Source organism: Hyposmocoma kahamanoa, unplaced genomic scaffold (assembly GCF_003589595.1).
Source record: "Hyposmocoma kahamanoa isolate Upper Pololo Valley unplaced genomic scaffold, ASM358959v1 63, whole genome shotgun sequence".
Taxonomy (NCBI): Eukaryota; Metazoa; Arthropoda; class Insecta; order Lepidoptera; family Cosmopterigidae; genus Hyposmocoma; species Hyposmocoma kahamanoa.
In genome coordinates, this window is record NW_020653851.1 from 18,440,756 (window position 1) to 18,458,475 (window position 17,720).

Below are 17,720 nucleotides of genomic sequence, written 5' to 3' on the forward strand. Positions count from 1 at the left end.
TATCTTGATAATTTTGAACACTGGTTCAAATCACGATACAATGATCACTGATTTGAAAACCGATTACCACAACATTCAATTGTACAGTTTTAAGCACAAGTTTGTAATTTATTCCAAGTAAACAAATCTGTATACATGTATATTGAGAAAATTGAATGAAAATTCACTGAATCGTATGGAAGCCTTTCTCTTCACTGAACGTCTCGACTCTTAACTTTGTGAGCTTCCTTCATATTCAAATAAGGGGTGAGATCATACCTTGTTTATTGAAAGACCTTTGAGGTACAATACATGTACGTTTGTATCCATATGTAGCAATTGTATTCGATATGAGGGGAAATTATTGTACTTCTAGCATTATTGTTGTGCTAGTACATTACTTACATTACTAAAAACGTTTCTAAATTGCGGTTTCAACATGAAACTTTAATAAACGTACATTGCATAGCCTTCAACACCGACGTAAAGTTGCCTGCTTATCGGTATTGTACAGGATATATCACGGGAGTGTAATAAGTGTTATCATCGTGGGACTAGACGTAGGCTGGGGATGCAATTCCCTGCCTGCAAACTTGTTCCCCGAACGCTATAACTTGTCCTTTAATTACATCTTTTGTTGGTACAGTGTTTTGAACATTTCAAACAAATTCAAATAATCTTTGTTTCATAACTGCCTCCGTAGCCGAAAGGTCACCATGCCGGACTGCCACGCAGAGGTCCCAGGTTCGATTCCCGGGCCGGGAGAAATAGTTGTATGGCCTACAATTATTTCTCTCGTGAGTTTGGGTGTAATTTGTGGTTGTCTATGTGTGTGTCCATGGCACCCGCGACACAGGGTTTCCCTAGTGCGGGGCTATGTTGAGTGAGACCACATGTAAATGTGAAAACATTTCTGAAGCATTATCAGTTATTTTTTGTCAAATTTTCATGAAACAAATGATTCGCTTCTTCGCCTTCGGAAATAAGTATCTTCATTTTCTTGACAAACTCGTCGACGCTATAGGTGTAGTCATGTTCAGTCAGTTCAGAAAGAGGTAATTGTTAAACAAATATATCATATTTCAAGGAGAATAAAGATTTTTATGATGACTTTGTTTTAATATACCCTTCCAGTGATCGGATTGACTTCAAATCTAGTAGGTTAATGAAAGTACGATGGCTGTATAATAAATCATTAAAACTGTGATTGTAGCATGTAGCTACGTATACGCACACGCCTGTGCAGCTAATATCAATTAATATTTGCATGTAGTAAAACCTTATGCGTATTTGGTAACAAATGTGTGCGTGTAAAAGTCAGCCACGCTAGTTCTCGAAGAAATTGCATTAAATGCCGTTTCCTCGCTAGTTGTGACACGTAATGTCGATAGCAATTAAATATCACATCGCTATCTGTAGATTGTTTACTTTTTGCTTTTGTTCCAAGAAGTTTATGTTCAGAGGATTCTTAGCTTTTATGTGACTAGTAATAATAAAACCTTATTATATCCAAATAAGTTTCAATTTTTTTAACAAAAGTTTTTTATTATTGTCTATTTTCGTTTGGTCATTTTTAATCAATCAAAATTATGTTATCTTAATACTAATGTAAGATTACGTTTTCAAATGTGTGCGTGTGGCGACACCGGTTTTGATACAAATGTTGCTTGATGCCATTTCCATTCTTTTCTTTCTTCCGTGGTGTTAACCTTTATGGTAAAGTTCTCGTTTCACTATAGTCTTTCAACCTCATAAATGGCCATTTTTTTAAATCAACGGAAATCTTAAGCGTGAAATACACAGAGAGCGGGTGCGGGTCGAGCGCGGATCGGGTCAGGACCGCGGCAGGTCAGTCCGTGTATTTTACATGGACGACAATGTAGCCGTTCATATGTGTAAAAATTTTCGTATTTTTAATCGCATCGTAGAACTTAGCCGTTTCTGACTGACTTACTTATTTTTAATCGCCATTAGAATTTACCACCTAAAGTTACTTACATGTAAGTTTACATCACTATTTCAAAAGCAAAGACACCTATTGAAAACGCAAAAAAATGTGCGAAACAAATAGATTGCTTACTGAATTGACATTTGAACAATTTATAAGCCTATTTGTCGAACTTCTGGACAAAAGCCCTCAATCAATTAGAATTTATATCATACACTTCTTAAAAAAAAATTAAAAAAATACGTTGCAAAAATGTCGATACTTAAAAAGGGTTTATTTATTTGTAACGCAACTTTAATCAAATTAAATTAAACAATTTACTGCGGACTAATCATATGCGCTTAAAATTGCAAAATTAAAATTAAAAATTGCAATCAGTTGCATCTATAAAAAAAACGAATAATAAATAACATGAAATTGTAACCAAAATAAATAACTTAGGTTTTCGCGATTGTTACACATAGGAAATGAAACTGTTTTTCCGGATATAAATCGCGTATATTTGTTTTTATAATAATAATAATAATAATATTAGACATAACTGGTTGAAGACCGTACCACCTCAGTCAACTGTGACCATGGGACCTGTAAAGGGCCCGAAACGTCGGTTTGTTTGAAAAAATAAATATACGCGATTTAAATCCGTCCGTGTGATGACCCACCTTTTTATTATCCTTTTCTCTGGTTCCTGGCCAAATGGCGCTCTAATAAATTTCCGAAGCGACCAGACGTGCTCGACTTCATATCAAATTCTGACCAGCTGCATATATCATTGAAAATCATGTAACCTAACTGCTTCTAAAGCATAATATTTGTAGAAATATAGGCCCGTTTAGAGTAAGTTCCTTTTTTTACCCTTTCTAACCTATTTAAGTAGGTATGTAGGTATTTAAGTAGGGAGTGTTGTTATTTGATTGTACATGTATTTATACCGTTAATTTATTTTGTTACAGCCTTTACTTTACCTTTGTTCCTTTTCTTGTTCTTTACCTATTCCTATTTTACAATAAACGATATGGACCAGCCTTTAATTTGATTTACTGAAAACTCCCGGCCACGTGTCTGTGTAATCTCTGTTTCTTATCGTATCAATGGCATACGGCATACACTATAATGTTCACCATCATGGTCAAAGTATATGCTAATCGACGTAATGTACCTACTCACCGATTGTTGCCTAGCATGCTCCAAAAGTACAGGAATGGACTGATCCGTGGAGGCTCCTTTCGTGCACGTTAGAATAATAATTAAACATCTAAATCCAAAAACGAAAATCGGCAATAAGCATAGGGAGAAGCTCGTTAGGTCTGCTGATTCGTTATAGCTCAGTTTGGAGAGCGGTAGCCAAGGTCTGGCAAAGAGTCATTTACTTACTAATCTCTATACAATCTAAAAAAAAACTAGCTGGACATTTGATAATAATAATAATAATGTACACACTAAACATAACTCCACACTAGGGAAACCCTTTGTCGCGGGTGCCATGGATACACATAGATAACCACAAATTACACCCAAACTCACGAGAGAAATATATGTAGGCCATACAATGATTTTTCCTGGCCCGGGAACCGGTCCTGGGACCTGGCCACGTAGGCAGCCGGTACTGGTTCGAACCTGGATTGAAGGAATTTTTCTTTGTGTTTAATCGAGCTTTATTACAATAATAATAAAAATAACAGTAATTACTTTGATTGTTATTCCATTGACTACAGAACCATAAAAATAACATTTGATAAATTTTCTACTTTAAACACGTAACAAGATCATTCTCCCCATTTCCCTTCCTATTATGGGGAAATTATTCATCTCACTGTCTGTGTCTCACTTTCAAATTTAGCCAGTAAAATCGTTAGTAGGTGCTCGGGCGTATAATTGTATCCAGTTTCCTGTCGCACGACGATGCTGTTAATTGAGTTTGTTGCAGTTAGGCTTCGAGAAATGATAGTAGATATGGAAACTCGTGCTCACAGAAATAAATCTAGATAGAACGGCGATATTGTACTTTTTTAAAGGCACAGAACAATAAATACTAGTAGAAGTGGTTAGTTAGCATCACACGCGAGACCATATTATGGACAGTTGTCCATGTTGTGAGGTCAGTCCGCCATTTTTATTCAGGCATTTTTTTTGTTATGTCTTTCGTTAGCGCAAATTCACTAAAGTCCTAGAAAAATGCCTTATTGTGCTGTTTCGGAGTGCAAAAACGACAGCCGCACTAAAAATATTATCCGTGTTGGTATTTCATATCATCGGTAAGTCTTATTTTAATAAATTTTCCATTTTCTGTTTATAAAATTGATTGAGTACAAAAATGTACTATAATTATTTTATATTAGCATACTGCACTTCGCTGTACGCGGGTGCGCTGTGGTCGAGCTGTTCGCAGCGCTCGTTCGGTAGGCTGTGCGTCCAGTACAACAATGCCCTCAGGGCGCTGTTGGGGCTGCCACGTTTCTGTAGCGCGTCCACCATGTTTGCCGAAGCGCGAAGTAGCTTTAATGCTGTGTTGCGAAAGAAGATGGCTTCGCTTTTGACCAGAATACATGGCAGTACTAACAGCCTTCTGATGACGATAAGATGTGAGTGCTCAATAATACAACACTTAATTAATAATACTTTGTCTTGTGTAAAATATGTATTCTAACGTAGTCATAAGTAAAATACTAACAAAATGTGGATCTAGTTGTCTGAATAAATGAATTTTATTATTATTATTATAACAAACTAAAGTAAACACTATCCCAATGCAATGTGGTCGAATTTGATCTTTTGGAGTACTAGGTAAAGATCGAATTTTCCACGCTAGTAGCGAACAAAAGGTTAAAAATGCTTCATAAGTGTTTTTTTCATTTTAAACTTAATTAATCGAAATACAGTTCCATAGGCAACGTGTGAGCAAAAGAAGACATTTGTTATCGAAAAGATACTACGTTTTATTCGTTCGTTTGTTTTATTAGTCGTTCGTCGTAGTCCAGCTACTGGCCGCAAGATGACAGTGCGTTAGCAAAGATATTGAACTTTCAACGATATAACGACTGGGTAAAGTTTAAATTATATTAACAGTCCATAATTTGTTACATCTTTTTAAATTAGAAACTACGACCAATTATAGTGTTTTTCATTTGTTTGGGTGCGTTTTGGCGACAGCGGTTCTGATAGTAATCGAGGCTTATAGGCACTTCCATTGCTTTTTTTTCTTCCGTGTTTAAACGCCCCGGGTTCAAATATTACGAACCCGTTTAAAAAAACCAAGCGTTTTATTTTGACAATCTCCACCCACTACGTGACGTGAACAGGGCATAATTAGTGACGCAACATAAATATTTCGTTGATATCTATCGATATCAATATTTGTTAAACAGATAATAACGAAATGAAACTCAATATGATAGTAACACTACATTTCGGACGTCGGATTTTAACAATATCATTATTGTACAAGAAAATTACTAAACAGTTCAGTTTTTAAAATTCTAAGTAAATGAACAAAATAAACGTACAACCAAAACTTAACCATTGGAAATGAAATTATTTTTTCGAAACTAATTCGAGTATATTTGTTTTTTTTTTTTCAAATAAAAGTTTAAGTTTTAGATTTACAGGTCCCGTTGTCAGAGCTAACTAATACGATAAAGTCATCAAACAGTTATTGTCTTAGCAATGGAAACCACCCTATTCTGAAGTATAGTTATAAAAGTTATTAATTTCAATACCTTATTTTGCTGCCTCTGTGGCCGACGGTTGCCTTGCTGGTCTGCCACGCAGAGGTCCCGGGTTCAATTCCCAGGCCGGGAGAAATATTTGTATGGCCTACATTTATTTCTCCCATGAGTTTGGGTGTCATTTGTGATTGTCTATGTGTGTTCATGCCACCCGCGACACAGGGTTACCCGTGTGTGCGTGTGCGTTATTATTTTCAATTTACTAAAGAACATACCAACTTACGTTGCATAGGTTTTGCAAAATTTGAATTTTTACTAAGTAAAATTTGTTAATTAAAAGGTACTTAAAAGCAAATTAATAAGTAGTGTTGCAGTGTTACACCTGCGTGGGATTTTTTTCAGAGGAATTTTATCAGACACAAATTTCAAAGGAGAATAACACAATGCAGGCTAGGCTTAACGAAAATATTCTATTCCAGCAAACAGTTCCAAAAGATCGAATCACCGATCCAGCAGAGCAACTTCGGCATCTGACGACACCACGGTCGAATATAAGACTGGAGATCTTAGTCCACGAAGGCACCTTCGGCAGGGTCTACAAGGGAGTGTTCAAGAGAGGTGGCGTTTACGAAGAAGTCATTATCAAAACTGTTACTGGTGAGTAATTCGGTTTTCATATTTTCATAAGAACTGCATTAAAATACCGGAAGAATAATCTCAGTATTTTGTAACTAATAAACCGACGTCAAAAGTCATTCATCCCCTAGTTTGCCACCATTAGAGGTCGAATACTTTCTTCAAATTTAAATGGGACCACTACTGAGGTACCTTCTTTCCAATAATAAAAAATAATCATCAAAATCGGTTCACAAACCGGTTGGCCGGAGTTATCGCGTAACATGCAAACAAAATAAAAAAAAACATACTGTCGAATTGAGAACCTCCTCTTTTTTTAAAGTCGGTTAAAAATTAAATAAGTCTTGTTACACAATCACAAACACCCGTGCAGAAATAATATGGCAGCTATAAATATAAAAAAATGGTCCAAGCGCAAGAACCACTTAACGAAGCAAAGTAGAACGTGAAACACATTGACCCGACCTGCGCCCGTCCCGCGTCCGAAACAATTATTGTTAAATAAGTGATATTCGACAAAATTAAAAGACAAGTGTCAAGTATGAAGCTTCATTAGCATCACGCGTCTTTTCATTTGGTAAAGTATTGCTTATTTGGCAGTAATTGTTTCAGACGGATGTCAGACGGAGATCGAGAGTAGACCCCCTGGTTTGTTGTCGTTCGTATATACACGGAATTACACCCGCCGTGCTCCCGACCCGACACGCGCCCGACCCGCACCCGTTCTCTGTGTGTTTCATGCTTTAGATATATCGGATCCTCAATTTTAAGTTGACAATAGTTGAAACCTACGTTCCGTAGGATTCTTACATTACATAGTATTAAAAATCCCTAAAGATTTTCTGGAAAACTTTAACTTGCGTAAAAGAGTAAGTTTAAAATTCAGAATTTCTAAAATCTGAGAGCTCTTTACAAAATACCAACTGATGGCCTGGTTACATTTTCCAAATATTGTAGTACCACTAACGCAACAACTCTTTAGAAGTCAATCGAACTATTGGAAGTAAGATAAATATTTATTTCATGACTGAGATTCGTGCACTAACATAGCTTCATCAAACTTAGGTAAGAACCATCCCGATCAAAACAGAAAATTGCTTTATGATCCATCCGTCTATTTGAGAGTTACTATACCACAGCAGACACAAAGTTTTAACCTTTTTTTGCATCGAGTGTTAAAAAACGCACGAAATAAAACTAATGTTATTTACCTATATCGCATTTCACATGAAATCTACCATTTTGTCATATTTCGTACCAATTACATGGTATACGGAGTATTTTTTTAAATTGTACAGTATGGGGAAATCCGAAACCACAGAAGATACAAGGAAATTGTCTTAGGAACCATTATGTCTTTTTTTGTGAAAACAATTTTGGCATAGTCAATTTTATTTATTTTATATGAAAAAATATTTTGTGAAATTTAAGTAACTTCTGCAGTCCAAATTTTTTCATCCCATACAATGAAATGTTTCCGTTATGAAACTGAGTCAAACAGTATTAAAAAAAAATTTGATCAATTTTATTAATTTTTACAGACAACTCACTCTTGACCAAAAAAATGACTATGCCAAAATTGTTTTCACAAAAAATGACTAAATGGTCCCTAAGACAGTTTCTTTGTATCTTCTATGGTTGCGGATTTCCCCATAAAGTCCCATTAAAAAAAACCCACTGTATTTATTGCTGGTGACCTTAGTCTAAGCTGGTGACACGTACACTACTTTTGTCACGTATATTTTGTCAATTTCCAAAGGCTGCTTTTCTATTTTCGAATTGTTTAACACATTTATTTGTTTAATTAGATTTGAAAATCAGTTAATTAATAAAACGCTTTAACTCAAAGAAGCTGCATCAGCCATGCAAGCCGCGTTGCTGGTAGCCGAAGGTCTTCGATTAACAGGGCTGAGTCACACCAACGTGCTGGCACCAATGGCGGCCTGCGCTGAGGAGGCGAGAAGACCGCTTCTTGTATATTGCAGCGCTTCTCATTCTTCTAATCTAAAGAGGTAACTAATGTATCTTATTTTGATGTAATGTGACTGTGTGTTCAATGTTTTTCTCTTTACTCTAAATTCACAATCGTATCTTAAACAGTCATATAAAAAGTTTGTGTTGCTACATTTCATATATTACCTTCTTTATTTAAAACTGTTTGTTACGTTTTTTTATGTTTCATTTCTTTATTAGTAACAACCACGTAACAACTGTGTTTTTAACCTTCGTTATCATTCTTAACTCTACGAAAGTTCGCTCAGTACTTATGTAAAACAATATACGGTTACTATCTGTTCCTTCCTTATTTGTGTACAGAATGATCGATCTTGATACTTCAGAACAAAGACTTAAAAATTTGGTCCATAAGTCGGGATAACTACGGAATATTGAACAATGTAGATGTATTTGTGCCGAATAAGTATGTCCATACCTTACGACGCTGATATGATTTGTTTGCGCTGATGTTGATGCTGACAATATACCCACGCAGCGCACTCTCATATTCCTAAATTGTCTGATCTCTGAGGTTACTAGTAGAGAGCAAACTAAACGTAAAACGAATCTTACGTATAAAATCTTTAAGTTTATATTTAATTTTATGAAAAAATAAATAAATAAATTGTATATCTCTTAGGTTCCTGACCTCATGTAGACTTGGCCAGCAAGCTGCGCCAGCAACTAGGGAGCTAGTGGACCTTGGCGCCCAAGTTGCGTGTGGTCTAGCGTACTTGCACGCACAGAGATTTGTACACGCTGACGTTGCTGCTAGGAATTGCGTGTAAGTAAACTTATTACTATTGACTGGCGATGAATTACACAACAGAACAGAAGAACAGAACATACAAATAATAATGACGCTTTGGTTCTTATGTGGTATACAGTGTGGACGAGAAATTGAGACTGAAAGTGGCGGATAATGGTCTATCAAGGGATCTTTTCCCTGATGATTATCACTGCCTTGGAGACAACGAGAACCGACCCGTAAAGTGGATGGCTCCGGAAAGTTTGCTTCAGAATCAATATAACACTGCTTCTGACGTGGTAAGCTTTTTGATGGTGTAATGCCATCATCATAGAATGACCGCTTTACTACAAAAAAACATAAGTGCACAAATTTTTTGATAATTTATCGGCGCTATGTGCAAATTGACGATCTCTGTGGTCATATGGTTTGCACTATAGACGCTGAAAAGGTCTTGATTTCAGTTCCCCATAGGACCAAATTGGAAAAAAACCTTTTCTAAATTGGTGCCGTTGATGTTGTTTATAGTATCCCAAAATAAATTCCGTCGCTGTGTTTAAGACTAGGAGTTAGTGCTATTGTATATAGAAAAACTGTCTTCAAGACACAACGGTGAAACTAAACTTACTATAGCGAGCAATTGATAGTGCTTTTAATTCAATAAAAGCACACAGAGTATAAAAATTATTAATGTTATAGCCTGTACGCGGTTTCTGACAAAATTTTTGAAATTCAAAATGTCTTCAATGTAAGTCATCTAATTGCATTGATGTTTTCAAACAGTGGTCACTAGGAGTTACATTATGGGAATTAGCCACTCTTGGAGCTGCACCGTTAGCAGAATTGGACGCAGCTGATGTCGGAGCTTTCCTCAGCGGAGGATATAGACCGACACAACCGCACAACTGCCCCGATGAATTGTAAGTATTGAAAAAGGTATTAGAATATAATCGATAACGTATTTGGATGATTTGGAAGCCACGCCCACATGATGGCATTCGGTGAGGGCATAATTGTAGAGTTTTGTTTTGTATAATATCAATTTATTATTATGGTTACAACCCGTGTCAAGACTGGTACGTGCAGACTACCTCGTGCGTTCACCACTTAGAGTATACTATGATCGCGTAAACTGCCTCCGTGGCCGAACGGTTACCATGCCGGACTGCCACGCAGAGGTCCCAGGTTCGATTCCGATGATACATTTATTTCTCTCGTGAGTTTGGGTGTAATTTGTGGTTGTCTGTGTGTGTGTCCATGGCACCTGCGACACAGGGTTTCCCTAGTGCGGGGCTATGTTGAGTGTGTGCGTTATTATTACTATACTACACTGATTGCGATGTTACCTAATATACTGAGTGTAACCGTTGAGTGTGCCCAGGCGATTATTCTGTAAATATAAGAGGTATCAAAAACCTTTAAACTGATATCGCAAGTCCATTACCTAATGAGTAAAACCGATATCAAAAACATTTTTAGATTTCTCACAGAATGGCGCTACGGCAGAAAAGTCGTTAAAAACCAGAAATAAAGATCAGCAACAAGCACATAGAAAAATTCGTAATGTCTGCTAGTTCGTTCCGTAGCTTAGTTGGCGCAGCGTCTGGCACGGTTTACTGTACCTAGTGGACTGGATCTAATGTAGTAATTTCACAAAAATAATTAAATATCATGGCGGTCAAACATCGTGATATTCAATAAACTTAATAAAGTTACAATTATTGAAGCGAAGTCTCCAGTCAGCTGCTCGTAGCTGTAAAGGTACAAAAAGCAAAGTCTTATTTTGTTTCTTTAAATCTCAATAAAAACAACAGCGTATATACGTAATAACCATCTCAATATTAAACTCTCCGTGCTCTTACGTTCTATCATACAAAATTTAACAATACTGCAACAATTTCTGCTTCACGTTTTATACGTTCTCTGACATCGTCTAGCTTCAGCGAAACAAAGAATGTAGAAAGTATCAGAACTCGTACAAGCATCAATGGCGTTAGTTTCTGTTTTCGAAGTTATAATGACGAGAAGTCGCCAGGATAAGAAAGTAGGGAAAATTCTTAATTCTTATCTTACATTAATTACGTAAAGTATATCTGGTGCGAGCAGTGGTGGCCCAGAGGGAGAGCGGTTGTCTCTCAATTAGCGGTCTACTGTTCGAATCCTTGTGGAGACATGTGCCTATATGACTTTTATTTCTAAATTAGATTTTGAGCACATTTAGTAGCGATATCTTTTGCTAATGGTGTAGAAAAATTTCATTCTGTAACCAATGAGTGTTTACACTAATTGGCTCATGTAATAGTGAAAATAAGTTGTCTATTATATATTATATATTTTGGGTTCCGCGATGCAAGCCTTGAGCTTAGTGCGGGGTCCGCTGTTAACTTGTGTCGTTTGTGCTTTGTGCCTTCTATTACTGTTCTGTATTCTGTAGGTATTGTAATTTTTAATGTACAATAAAGAATTATTATTATTATTATTATTAATAGGGTTGACAACCCTTGGAAAACGTGTGAGTCCATGAGTCCAGCATGGCCAATTTGTGGTTCTGGTCAAATCTGATCAAGGTATTGAAAATAGCAAAGTAGTAAAATCGTAATATGAATCGATAATAAACTCTATCTGTTCTAGTCCACTGCTGCAACATACATAGCTCTAGTATAGCTATTTTATTACTCTATGAGATTTATGGGGGCATACATTTTACGTCAACCTGGTATATGTTACTGGAATTTTCTCTTTTAAGATTTTTTTTCAAACGATTGGATTTGCTGAAGAAGCCACACGGGTGTTATTTTTTATTACACGATATTTTAGGCATAAGTGTCATAATTTATAAACTAAAGTTTTAGCGAGCTTGATCCCAATAGTAAAAGTAGTTCGTCTTTATTGTTAGAATCACACGTTAAAATATTGTGAAAAAAAAACACCCAGTTTAAGGGTCGATACAACCTCAAATGGCTTTGGCTTATTAGTTGATTCCGCATTACAATGAAAGTGTTGAATGAATTACTTTGGAAAAAAATATATAAAGTAAAATTTAGGATATACACTGATATACGGCGTAAAAACACGAATTGAAGATACACTGATTACTATACGGTGTGAAAACACAATTCCTAAATTATTTATCCGACACAAAAAAACACAACCTTACTTGGAAATTTTACAAGAAAACCTCTGTATTCAACAAGCACTTTACCAATATCGTTTTATACCAACTGAAGTAAATACAACACGTATAGTATACGATAACACATTTTTCACATGTCTTTACGTAATTTCGTTGGATTAAAAAAATACATTTTGAAATAAAGACAGTGACCCTTTTTTTTTTTTTTTTTTTGACGGGGGGGAAATCTTTATGGATACCCCTGAGCCCAGGGAGACTCAGGGGTTATGTGGGGACTCTCCCTCCACACTGGAAGGCCTACCCCACTAAAACCCCCCCGGGTTTCCCTCTCGCCGGTTGAGTCGGCGCCGTGGGATCAAAGACAGTGACCCTGCCGCTCGACCCGCGCAATAGAACCGATTTAGTACGGGAAAAATTTGAATTCGAGGTGAGGTAGTATCTACTCTTAAAGAAGTGTTACAATTGCAAATTACTTTATAAAAGTTAATTTTACGAACCCTAGGTACGGACTGATGTCCTGGTGCTGGTCGACGGCGGCTCCAGCAAGACCTACAGCACCTCAGCTTCTTGCAGCTCTTCACGACTTTCGGCAAGCACTTAGTACTTACATTTAATTCTTGTAACAAAAGTAATGAACATAAAATGCGTGCTAAGATATACTGCGCGACTATGACGCAAAATCCTTATACTTAGAATGTGATTATTGGTTAGTTTCGATATTCTAGGTTTTAATATTGAGTTAAAATCTTGATCCGATTCATACATTACTGATATTGTCAAGCAAGTTAAATCGGTGTTTTTGAAACGTTATCTAGTACCTAGTTACTCTGATTTTTGTAGTTTAACAGAAATTTGTCAACAAAATTCAAATTAATATATGCTTTTAGTTCAATTTTTTACTATACTAGCTGTACCTACATAAAGAACTAAAACTAGACATTTAGGTCGCTGACATACATATAGAAACTCGGTTTTTGATATTGCTGATAGAATGAACTTATTCCAAATCTCTTTAATTAAGTAATAGTAAAGTGCCTACCAAAGACAATTTATAATTTTTTTTTTTGTATTTAATTAACAAAGACAGAAAATTATTCAGAGTAAATTGATTTTTATTAAGTAGTGCTAAAAATCGCTAGAAGAACGTGAAACAGACTGTATATTTTTAAATTAAAAGTGATATTTATAAAATTATTATAAATTAGTACCTAATCAGAGTTTCAAATCATTTTTTCGGAATGATTACCTAATTCATAACTCGACCATAGTAAAAAAAGTAGAACTTTGGAATCATGTCATTGAGTCGGTATTCTTTCTAAGATAATTCAAAAAATAGAATAGGTATACAGAACTAGTATTGTATATTATGCATCATTACGGCGAAGTTATATTTTAGCAGTATATTGCTACGTCCACACCAGTGCGCTTTCATGTTCGTCTTGCGTCTTCCTCTGTCCACAGGGCATGCCTCTAGCGCACAACGATTCAGCACCGATGTGTTTACGTGCAATAGTCCGTGTGTTTTACCAGACAAAATGGCGAAAGATAAAGTTTAAACATTGGAATAAAGCGCACTGTTATGTACATAGGACTGCATGCGTCTTATGGCAAGCAATATTGCATACGCTTGACGCAAGACGCATTGAAAGTTGAACACGCACTTGTGTGGACGTAGTTTATGTTGTAGAATCCACTCGTAGCTATTAACACACCAATCGAAAGCAATGCATTTGCTTTACTACAATACTTCATATTATTAAAGACTTCCAGTACGTCTATGTTTTATTTGTTGTAGTACATTCGCGCTGTCGTTGTAATTAAAGAAAAAAGTTGTAACAGAATTCTTAGAATTCAAAAGTTCAACATCAATAAACTTTTGTAAATTAGATTTAAAATTTATTTATATGAATCAGGGCCACGGAAAAATGTAATTAAATTCTCGTCATACGATAAATGTTTAAAGAAATAATGTTACAATTATTGTAGCGACTTAAAATTAAGAAATAGTGAAATTAATATGTTTAAAAAAATCCATTTTTGAAAGTTTTTGTTAGCAGAAAAATCAACTAAGAGGTAATTAAATCAGGGCCACGGAAAAACATAAGCAAATTAGATTTTCGTCATACGATAAATGTTTATAGAAATAATATTACGATTATTTAATTAATAAAATTAAGGAACACTACACTTCATAATGATTTATAAAAATACCATTTTTATACATTTTAGTTAGTGGAAAAATCAACAAAGATATGATAACATTGTAAAAATTGAAATAATAACGACGCTAAGAGGAAGCAAAGCTATGAAACAACTTTATATAAGACTTACGATGACCTTTGTTATACAGAGTGAGTTAAAAGTTTACAAAGTTTCTTTTGAAACTATCCAAGAACACAACAGTTCGATGGAATTCTAGAATACCGGCTTCTCTCAAAAAGTTTCCTAATAAAGAAACTGAGGCGTATATAAAATCAATGAATCGTATATCGATCCAATATTAACCAAGAAAAAGTTCGGTGATTTCACAATAAAATATTGCACATTCTGAATAGAACTGTGTAATAATTCAAAAAAAGAACTTCTTTGATTTGAGCTACTATTCTTGAAAATTGTTGTTGTTATTTCATGACCGTTGATCGAATAAGTTCGAATATTTGTATGTATAATCTGGTTAAATTTCACGAAGTACTTTAAACACCTTATAGAAAGAAGAACGTGCGGTGTTCACATGTATGCTTTTGAGCTGTGCGGTGTTCACCCGTAAACTTACAATCTTCGCGGTGTTCACGTTTGTGCTTACAATATAATTCTCAAGCGGAAAGAAAAGTCAGTCCATGAGTATAGGTACATTAATCACTTGCACATTTACGATACGTCCTTAAAATATTAAGTGCAAGAATTAATTTTCCTATAGAGCTAGCCCTAAACTGTAAACCGCCTCACAAGAAATTAGAGGAGCTAACTGTCAATCTTCATAAGTTGGATACCAACGAAGAACAAACACCAGGCATAAGGTACCTTTATTTGTAGATTGACAAATTACTTACAGGCTGTTAAAAATGTGTGGATTTTTGTATGTATAGAAATAATGTTTCGACCTTGGTTTTTTTTAATTCTCTCGTAAGGATAACACCAGTTCAACATTTAAATATTCAATTGTATTTTAAGTAACTATTAACTGTAAATAACTAGTACCAATGTTAACAATTAAGGAAATTGTACATACTCAAAATCGATGCAAAAGGAATTTAATTTTCCACTAAGAAGCTTAAATGCTTTCGGGAATAATTTATATTATTATGTTTATATTATAAATAAGTAAGTTTGTATATGTCTAGGTTAGGAGTTCCTGAGGACATAATAGTCCGTCCAGGCCGGCTAGAAGGATCAAACACCAAATCAGTAGTTAGTCATGGAGGTTTATCGATGTATTTGTCGACGAATTTTCTTTGTCACATTATTTGGCTGTTTTTTAGTATGAAAAAGAGACAAACATAATAAGAGACAGTATAAGAGATCCAACTCTATCTAAATAACATGCTGTGACTGTGACAAATATAATCTACTGTAATATATAGGATGTTAGGTAAAATATAGCTAAAATTTCACGATGTGACTCTTCCCGTGATTGATTTTGCTTTTGACTATACAAAATAAAGAAAGCTTTTCACACAATTTGGATTCATCACAAAATAGGATTTTTTTCGTAAACTAATATGAAATTTATAAATATGAAAGAAAAGCTTCTTCTCTGCCATAGGTAATGTCATCTGATGAAATTTCAGACATATTTTACTAGCATCCTATATTATGGTGTAAAAACAGGTTGATAAAAAGTATTTATCAACATGATTATATTTGTATGCATGAGTTCAATAACCCCCGGTCTACTTCGAAGATGTCTTTTTTAATTTGATCCTAAAGAAAATTCCTTAAGAATACAAATCGTAAATTTCCATGTAAATTTTGTGTCTATTATACCACAATTATATTACATAGAAAACATATAATATAGACATATTCCATGTGCACCATAGAGTTAATGAAATATAAACAATACTTAGCATAAAATGTGCTATATTTAAAGTGAAATAAGCTTTCATTTTAATTGCCTCTGCCATGTAATAGAGCAACGTGTTTTGCACCGTTACTTCGGAGAGATTTGTGAAGATTTTTGTGATATATAGGTTATTTGGTTTTCTGATATAGATACTTTAAAAAAAGTTATTTTAGTCAGATTTTGTTTCTTTGTTATAAATATGGTTAGCCCTCTCTCTTTATTTTGTTATATTTACCTCACTGTACCTGTTATTTAAATCATAGTGTCCTACTGTACCGGTTCAGCTTCCACACTGAAAGCAGTTGGGGAAAGTCATTTCAAAAATAATAATAATTATAAAGTGCCTCAAAATCACACCAATTACCTGACCACGAAAATATTACATGTACCAAATATAAAAACGTTTCTTAAATTGGTCGTACCGGGAATCGAACTTGACGTTTTCGTCTACCGGTACTTCATGGTACTTTTAAGGCCACATTTGTTACAAGAATGAGGCGTTTTTAAGTTGCTCTTTTCCGAAAACAAACTCGGATCCTCTTCCTTCTGAAATACAGCGTGAGTACAAGTACTTTTGTTTGGCTAATTATGTGGTTTGTTGCGAAGGACTTGGCTAAGCTTCGTTCTGGTCTCTCTAGTTTCGGTCATAAGAAACCAGTGCGTGCTAATTTTAATCCATGCAGCCTTTTCGATATGCTTTAACCGTTGACTTTAATTCCACAAAGCCTTTTCGAAACGCTTTCAAATGATTGATTTTAAATCCACATAGCCTTTTCGAAACTCGCGAAATGGTTGAGTGAAATCCCTATTCAGCCTTTTCAAAACACTTTTAAATGATTGATTTTAATCACATAACCTTTTTGAAACTCTCGAAGTGGTTGACTTAAATCTCCGTACAGCCTTTTCAAATGGTTGATTTTAATCCACATAGCCTTTTTGAAATTCTTGAAATGGTTCACTTAAACCCCACATGGCCTTTTCAAAACGCTTTCAAATGATTGATTTTAATCCACACAGTCTTTCGAAACTATCGAAATGGTTAACTTAACTCAATCCCTGTACAGCCTTTTTAAAACTCTTTGGCTTCTTTTGACCAAGCACTTACGATTTTGAAATTTGTTTAGGATTCTCAGTTTTCATATATAAAATTTACTGTAATTATGCTATCTGTATATGTACGCGTTATGGATAAAACAGGGTGTGAAGCTCTTAGGCATTAAAATGCATTTATAGATGTCTAATCGGCTAATCTAAAATCTAAAATAAAACTACCTTCACCAAAAGATTTTTCTTAACGTGCGTAATTAGAGAACAAATCCTGTGCATATTTATCTTGGACGAGTTTTATTATACTTGTACGTAGTCACGAGCAGGTCAAGCTTGATACTTGAGATTTAAATTCAACTTTATGTCGCTTGCGATTGGAACGTCCAAAGTCCATAGGGTCAAGCTTGATGTGGCTTTATATTATACAAGTATTTTCGTCTGTATATTTAATATCGGGTGCACACTTGTATCATTTTGGAGTTTCCGTATCTATGTAGCGCATCACC

The 17,720-nt window shown here is 35.1% G+C and overlaps 1 protein-coding gene across 1 annotated transcript in view; it reads left to right on the top strand.

The window, feature by feature from the left end:
• LOC113230152 (tyrosine-protein kinase Dnt) overlaps window positions 1-13,047 on the top strand; it is a 122,692-nt gene extending 109,645 nt beyond the window's left edge. Inside the window, exons 8-13 of the mRNA XM_026463942.1 lie at window positions 6,072-6,249; window positions 8,078-8,240; window positions 8,864-9,007; window positions 9,111-9,270; window positions 9,755-9,891; window positions 12,607-13,047. Of these exons, the coding sequence (XP_026319727.1) occupies window positions 6,072-6,249; window positions 8,078-8,240; window positions 8,864-9,007; window positions 9,111-9,270; window positions 9,755-9,891; window positions 12,607-12,718 (894 nt within the window). The 3' untranslated portion in view covers window positions 12,719-13,047. The remainder of the gene's footprint in view (window positions 1-6,071; window positions 6,250-8,077; window positions 8,241-8,863; window positions 9,008-9,110; window positions 9,271-9,754; window positions 9,892-12,606) is intronic.
• Window positions 13,048-17,720: the final 4,673 nt, after the last annotated feature.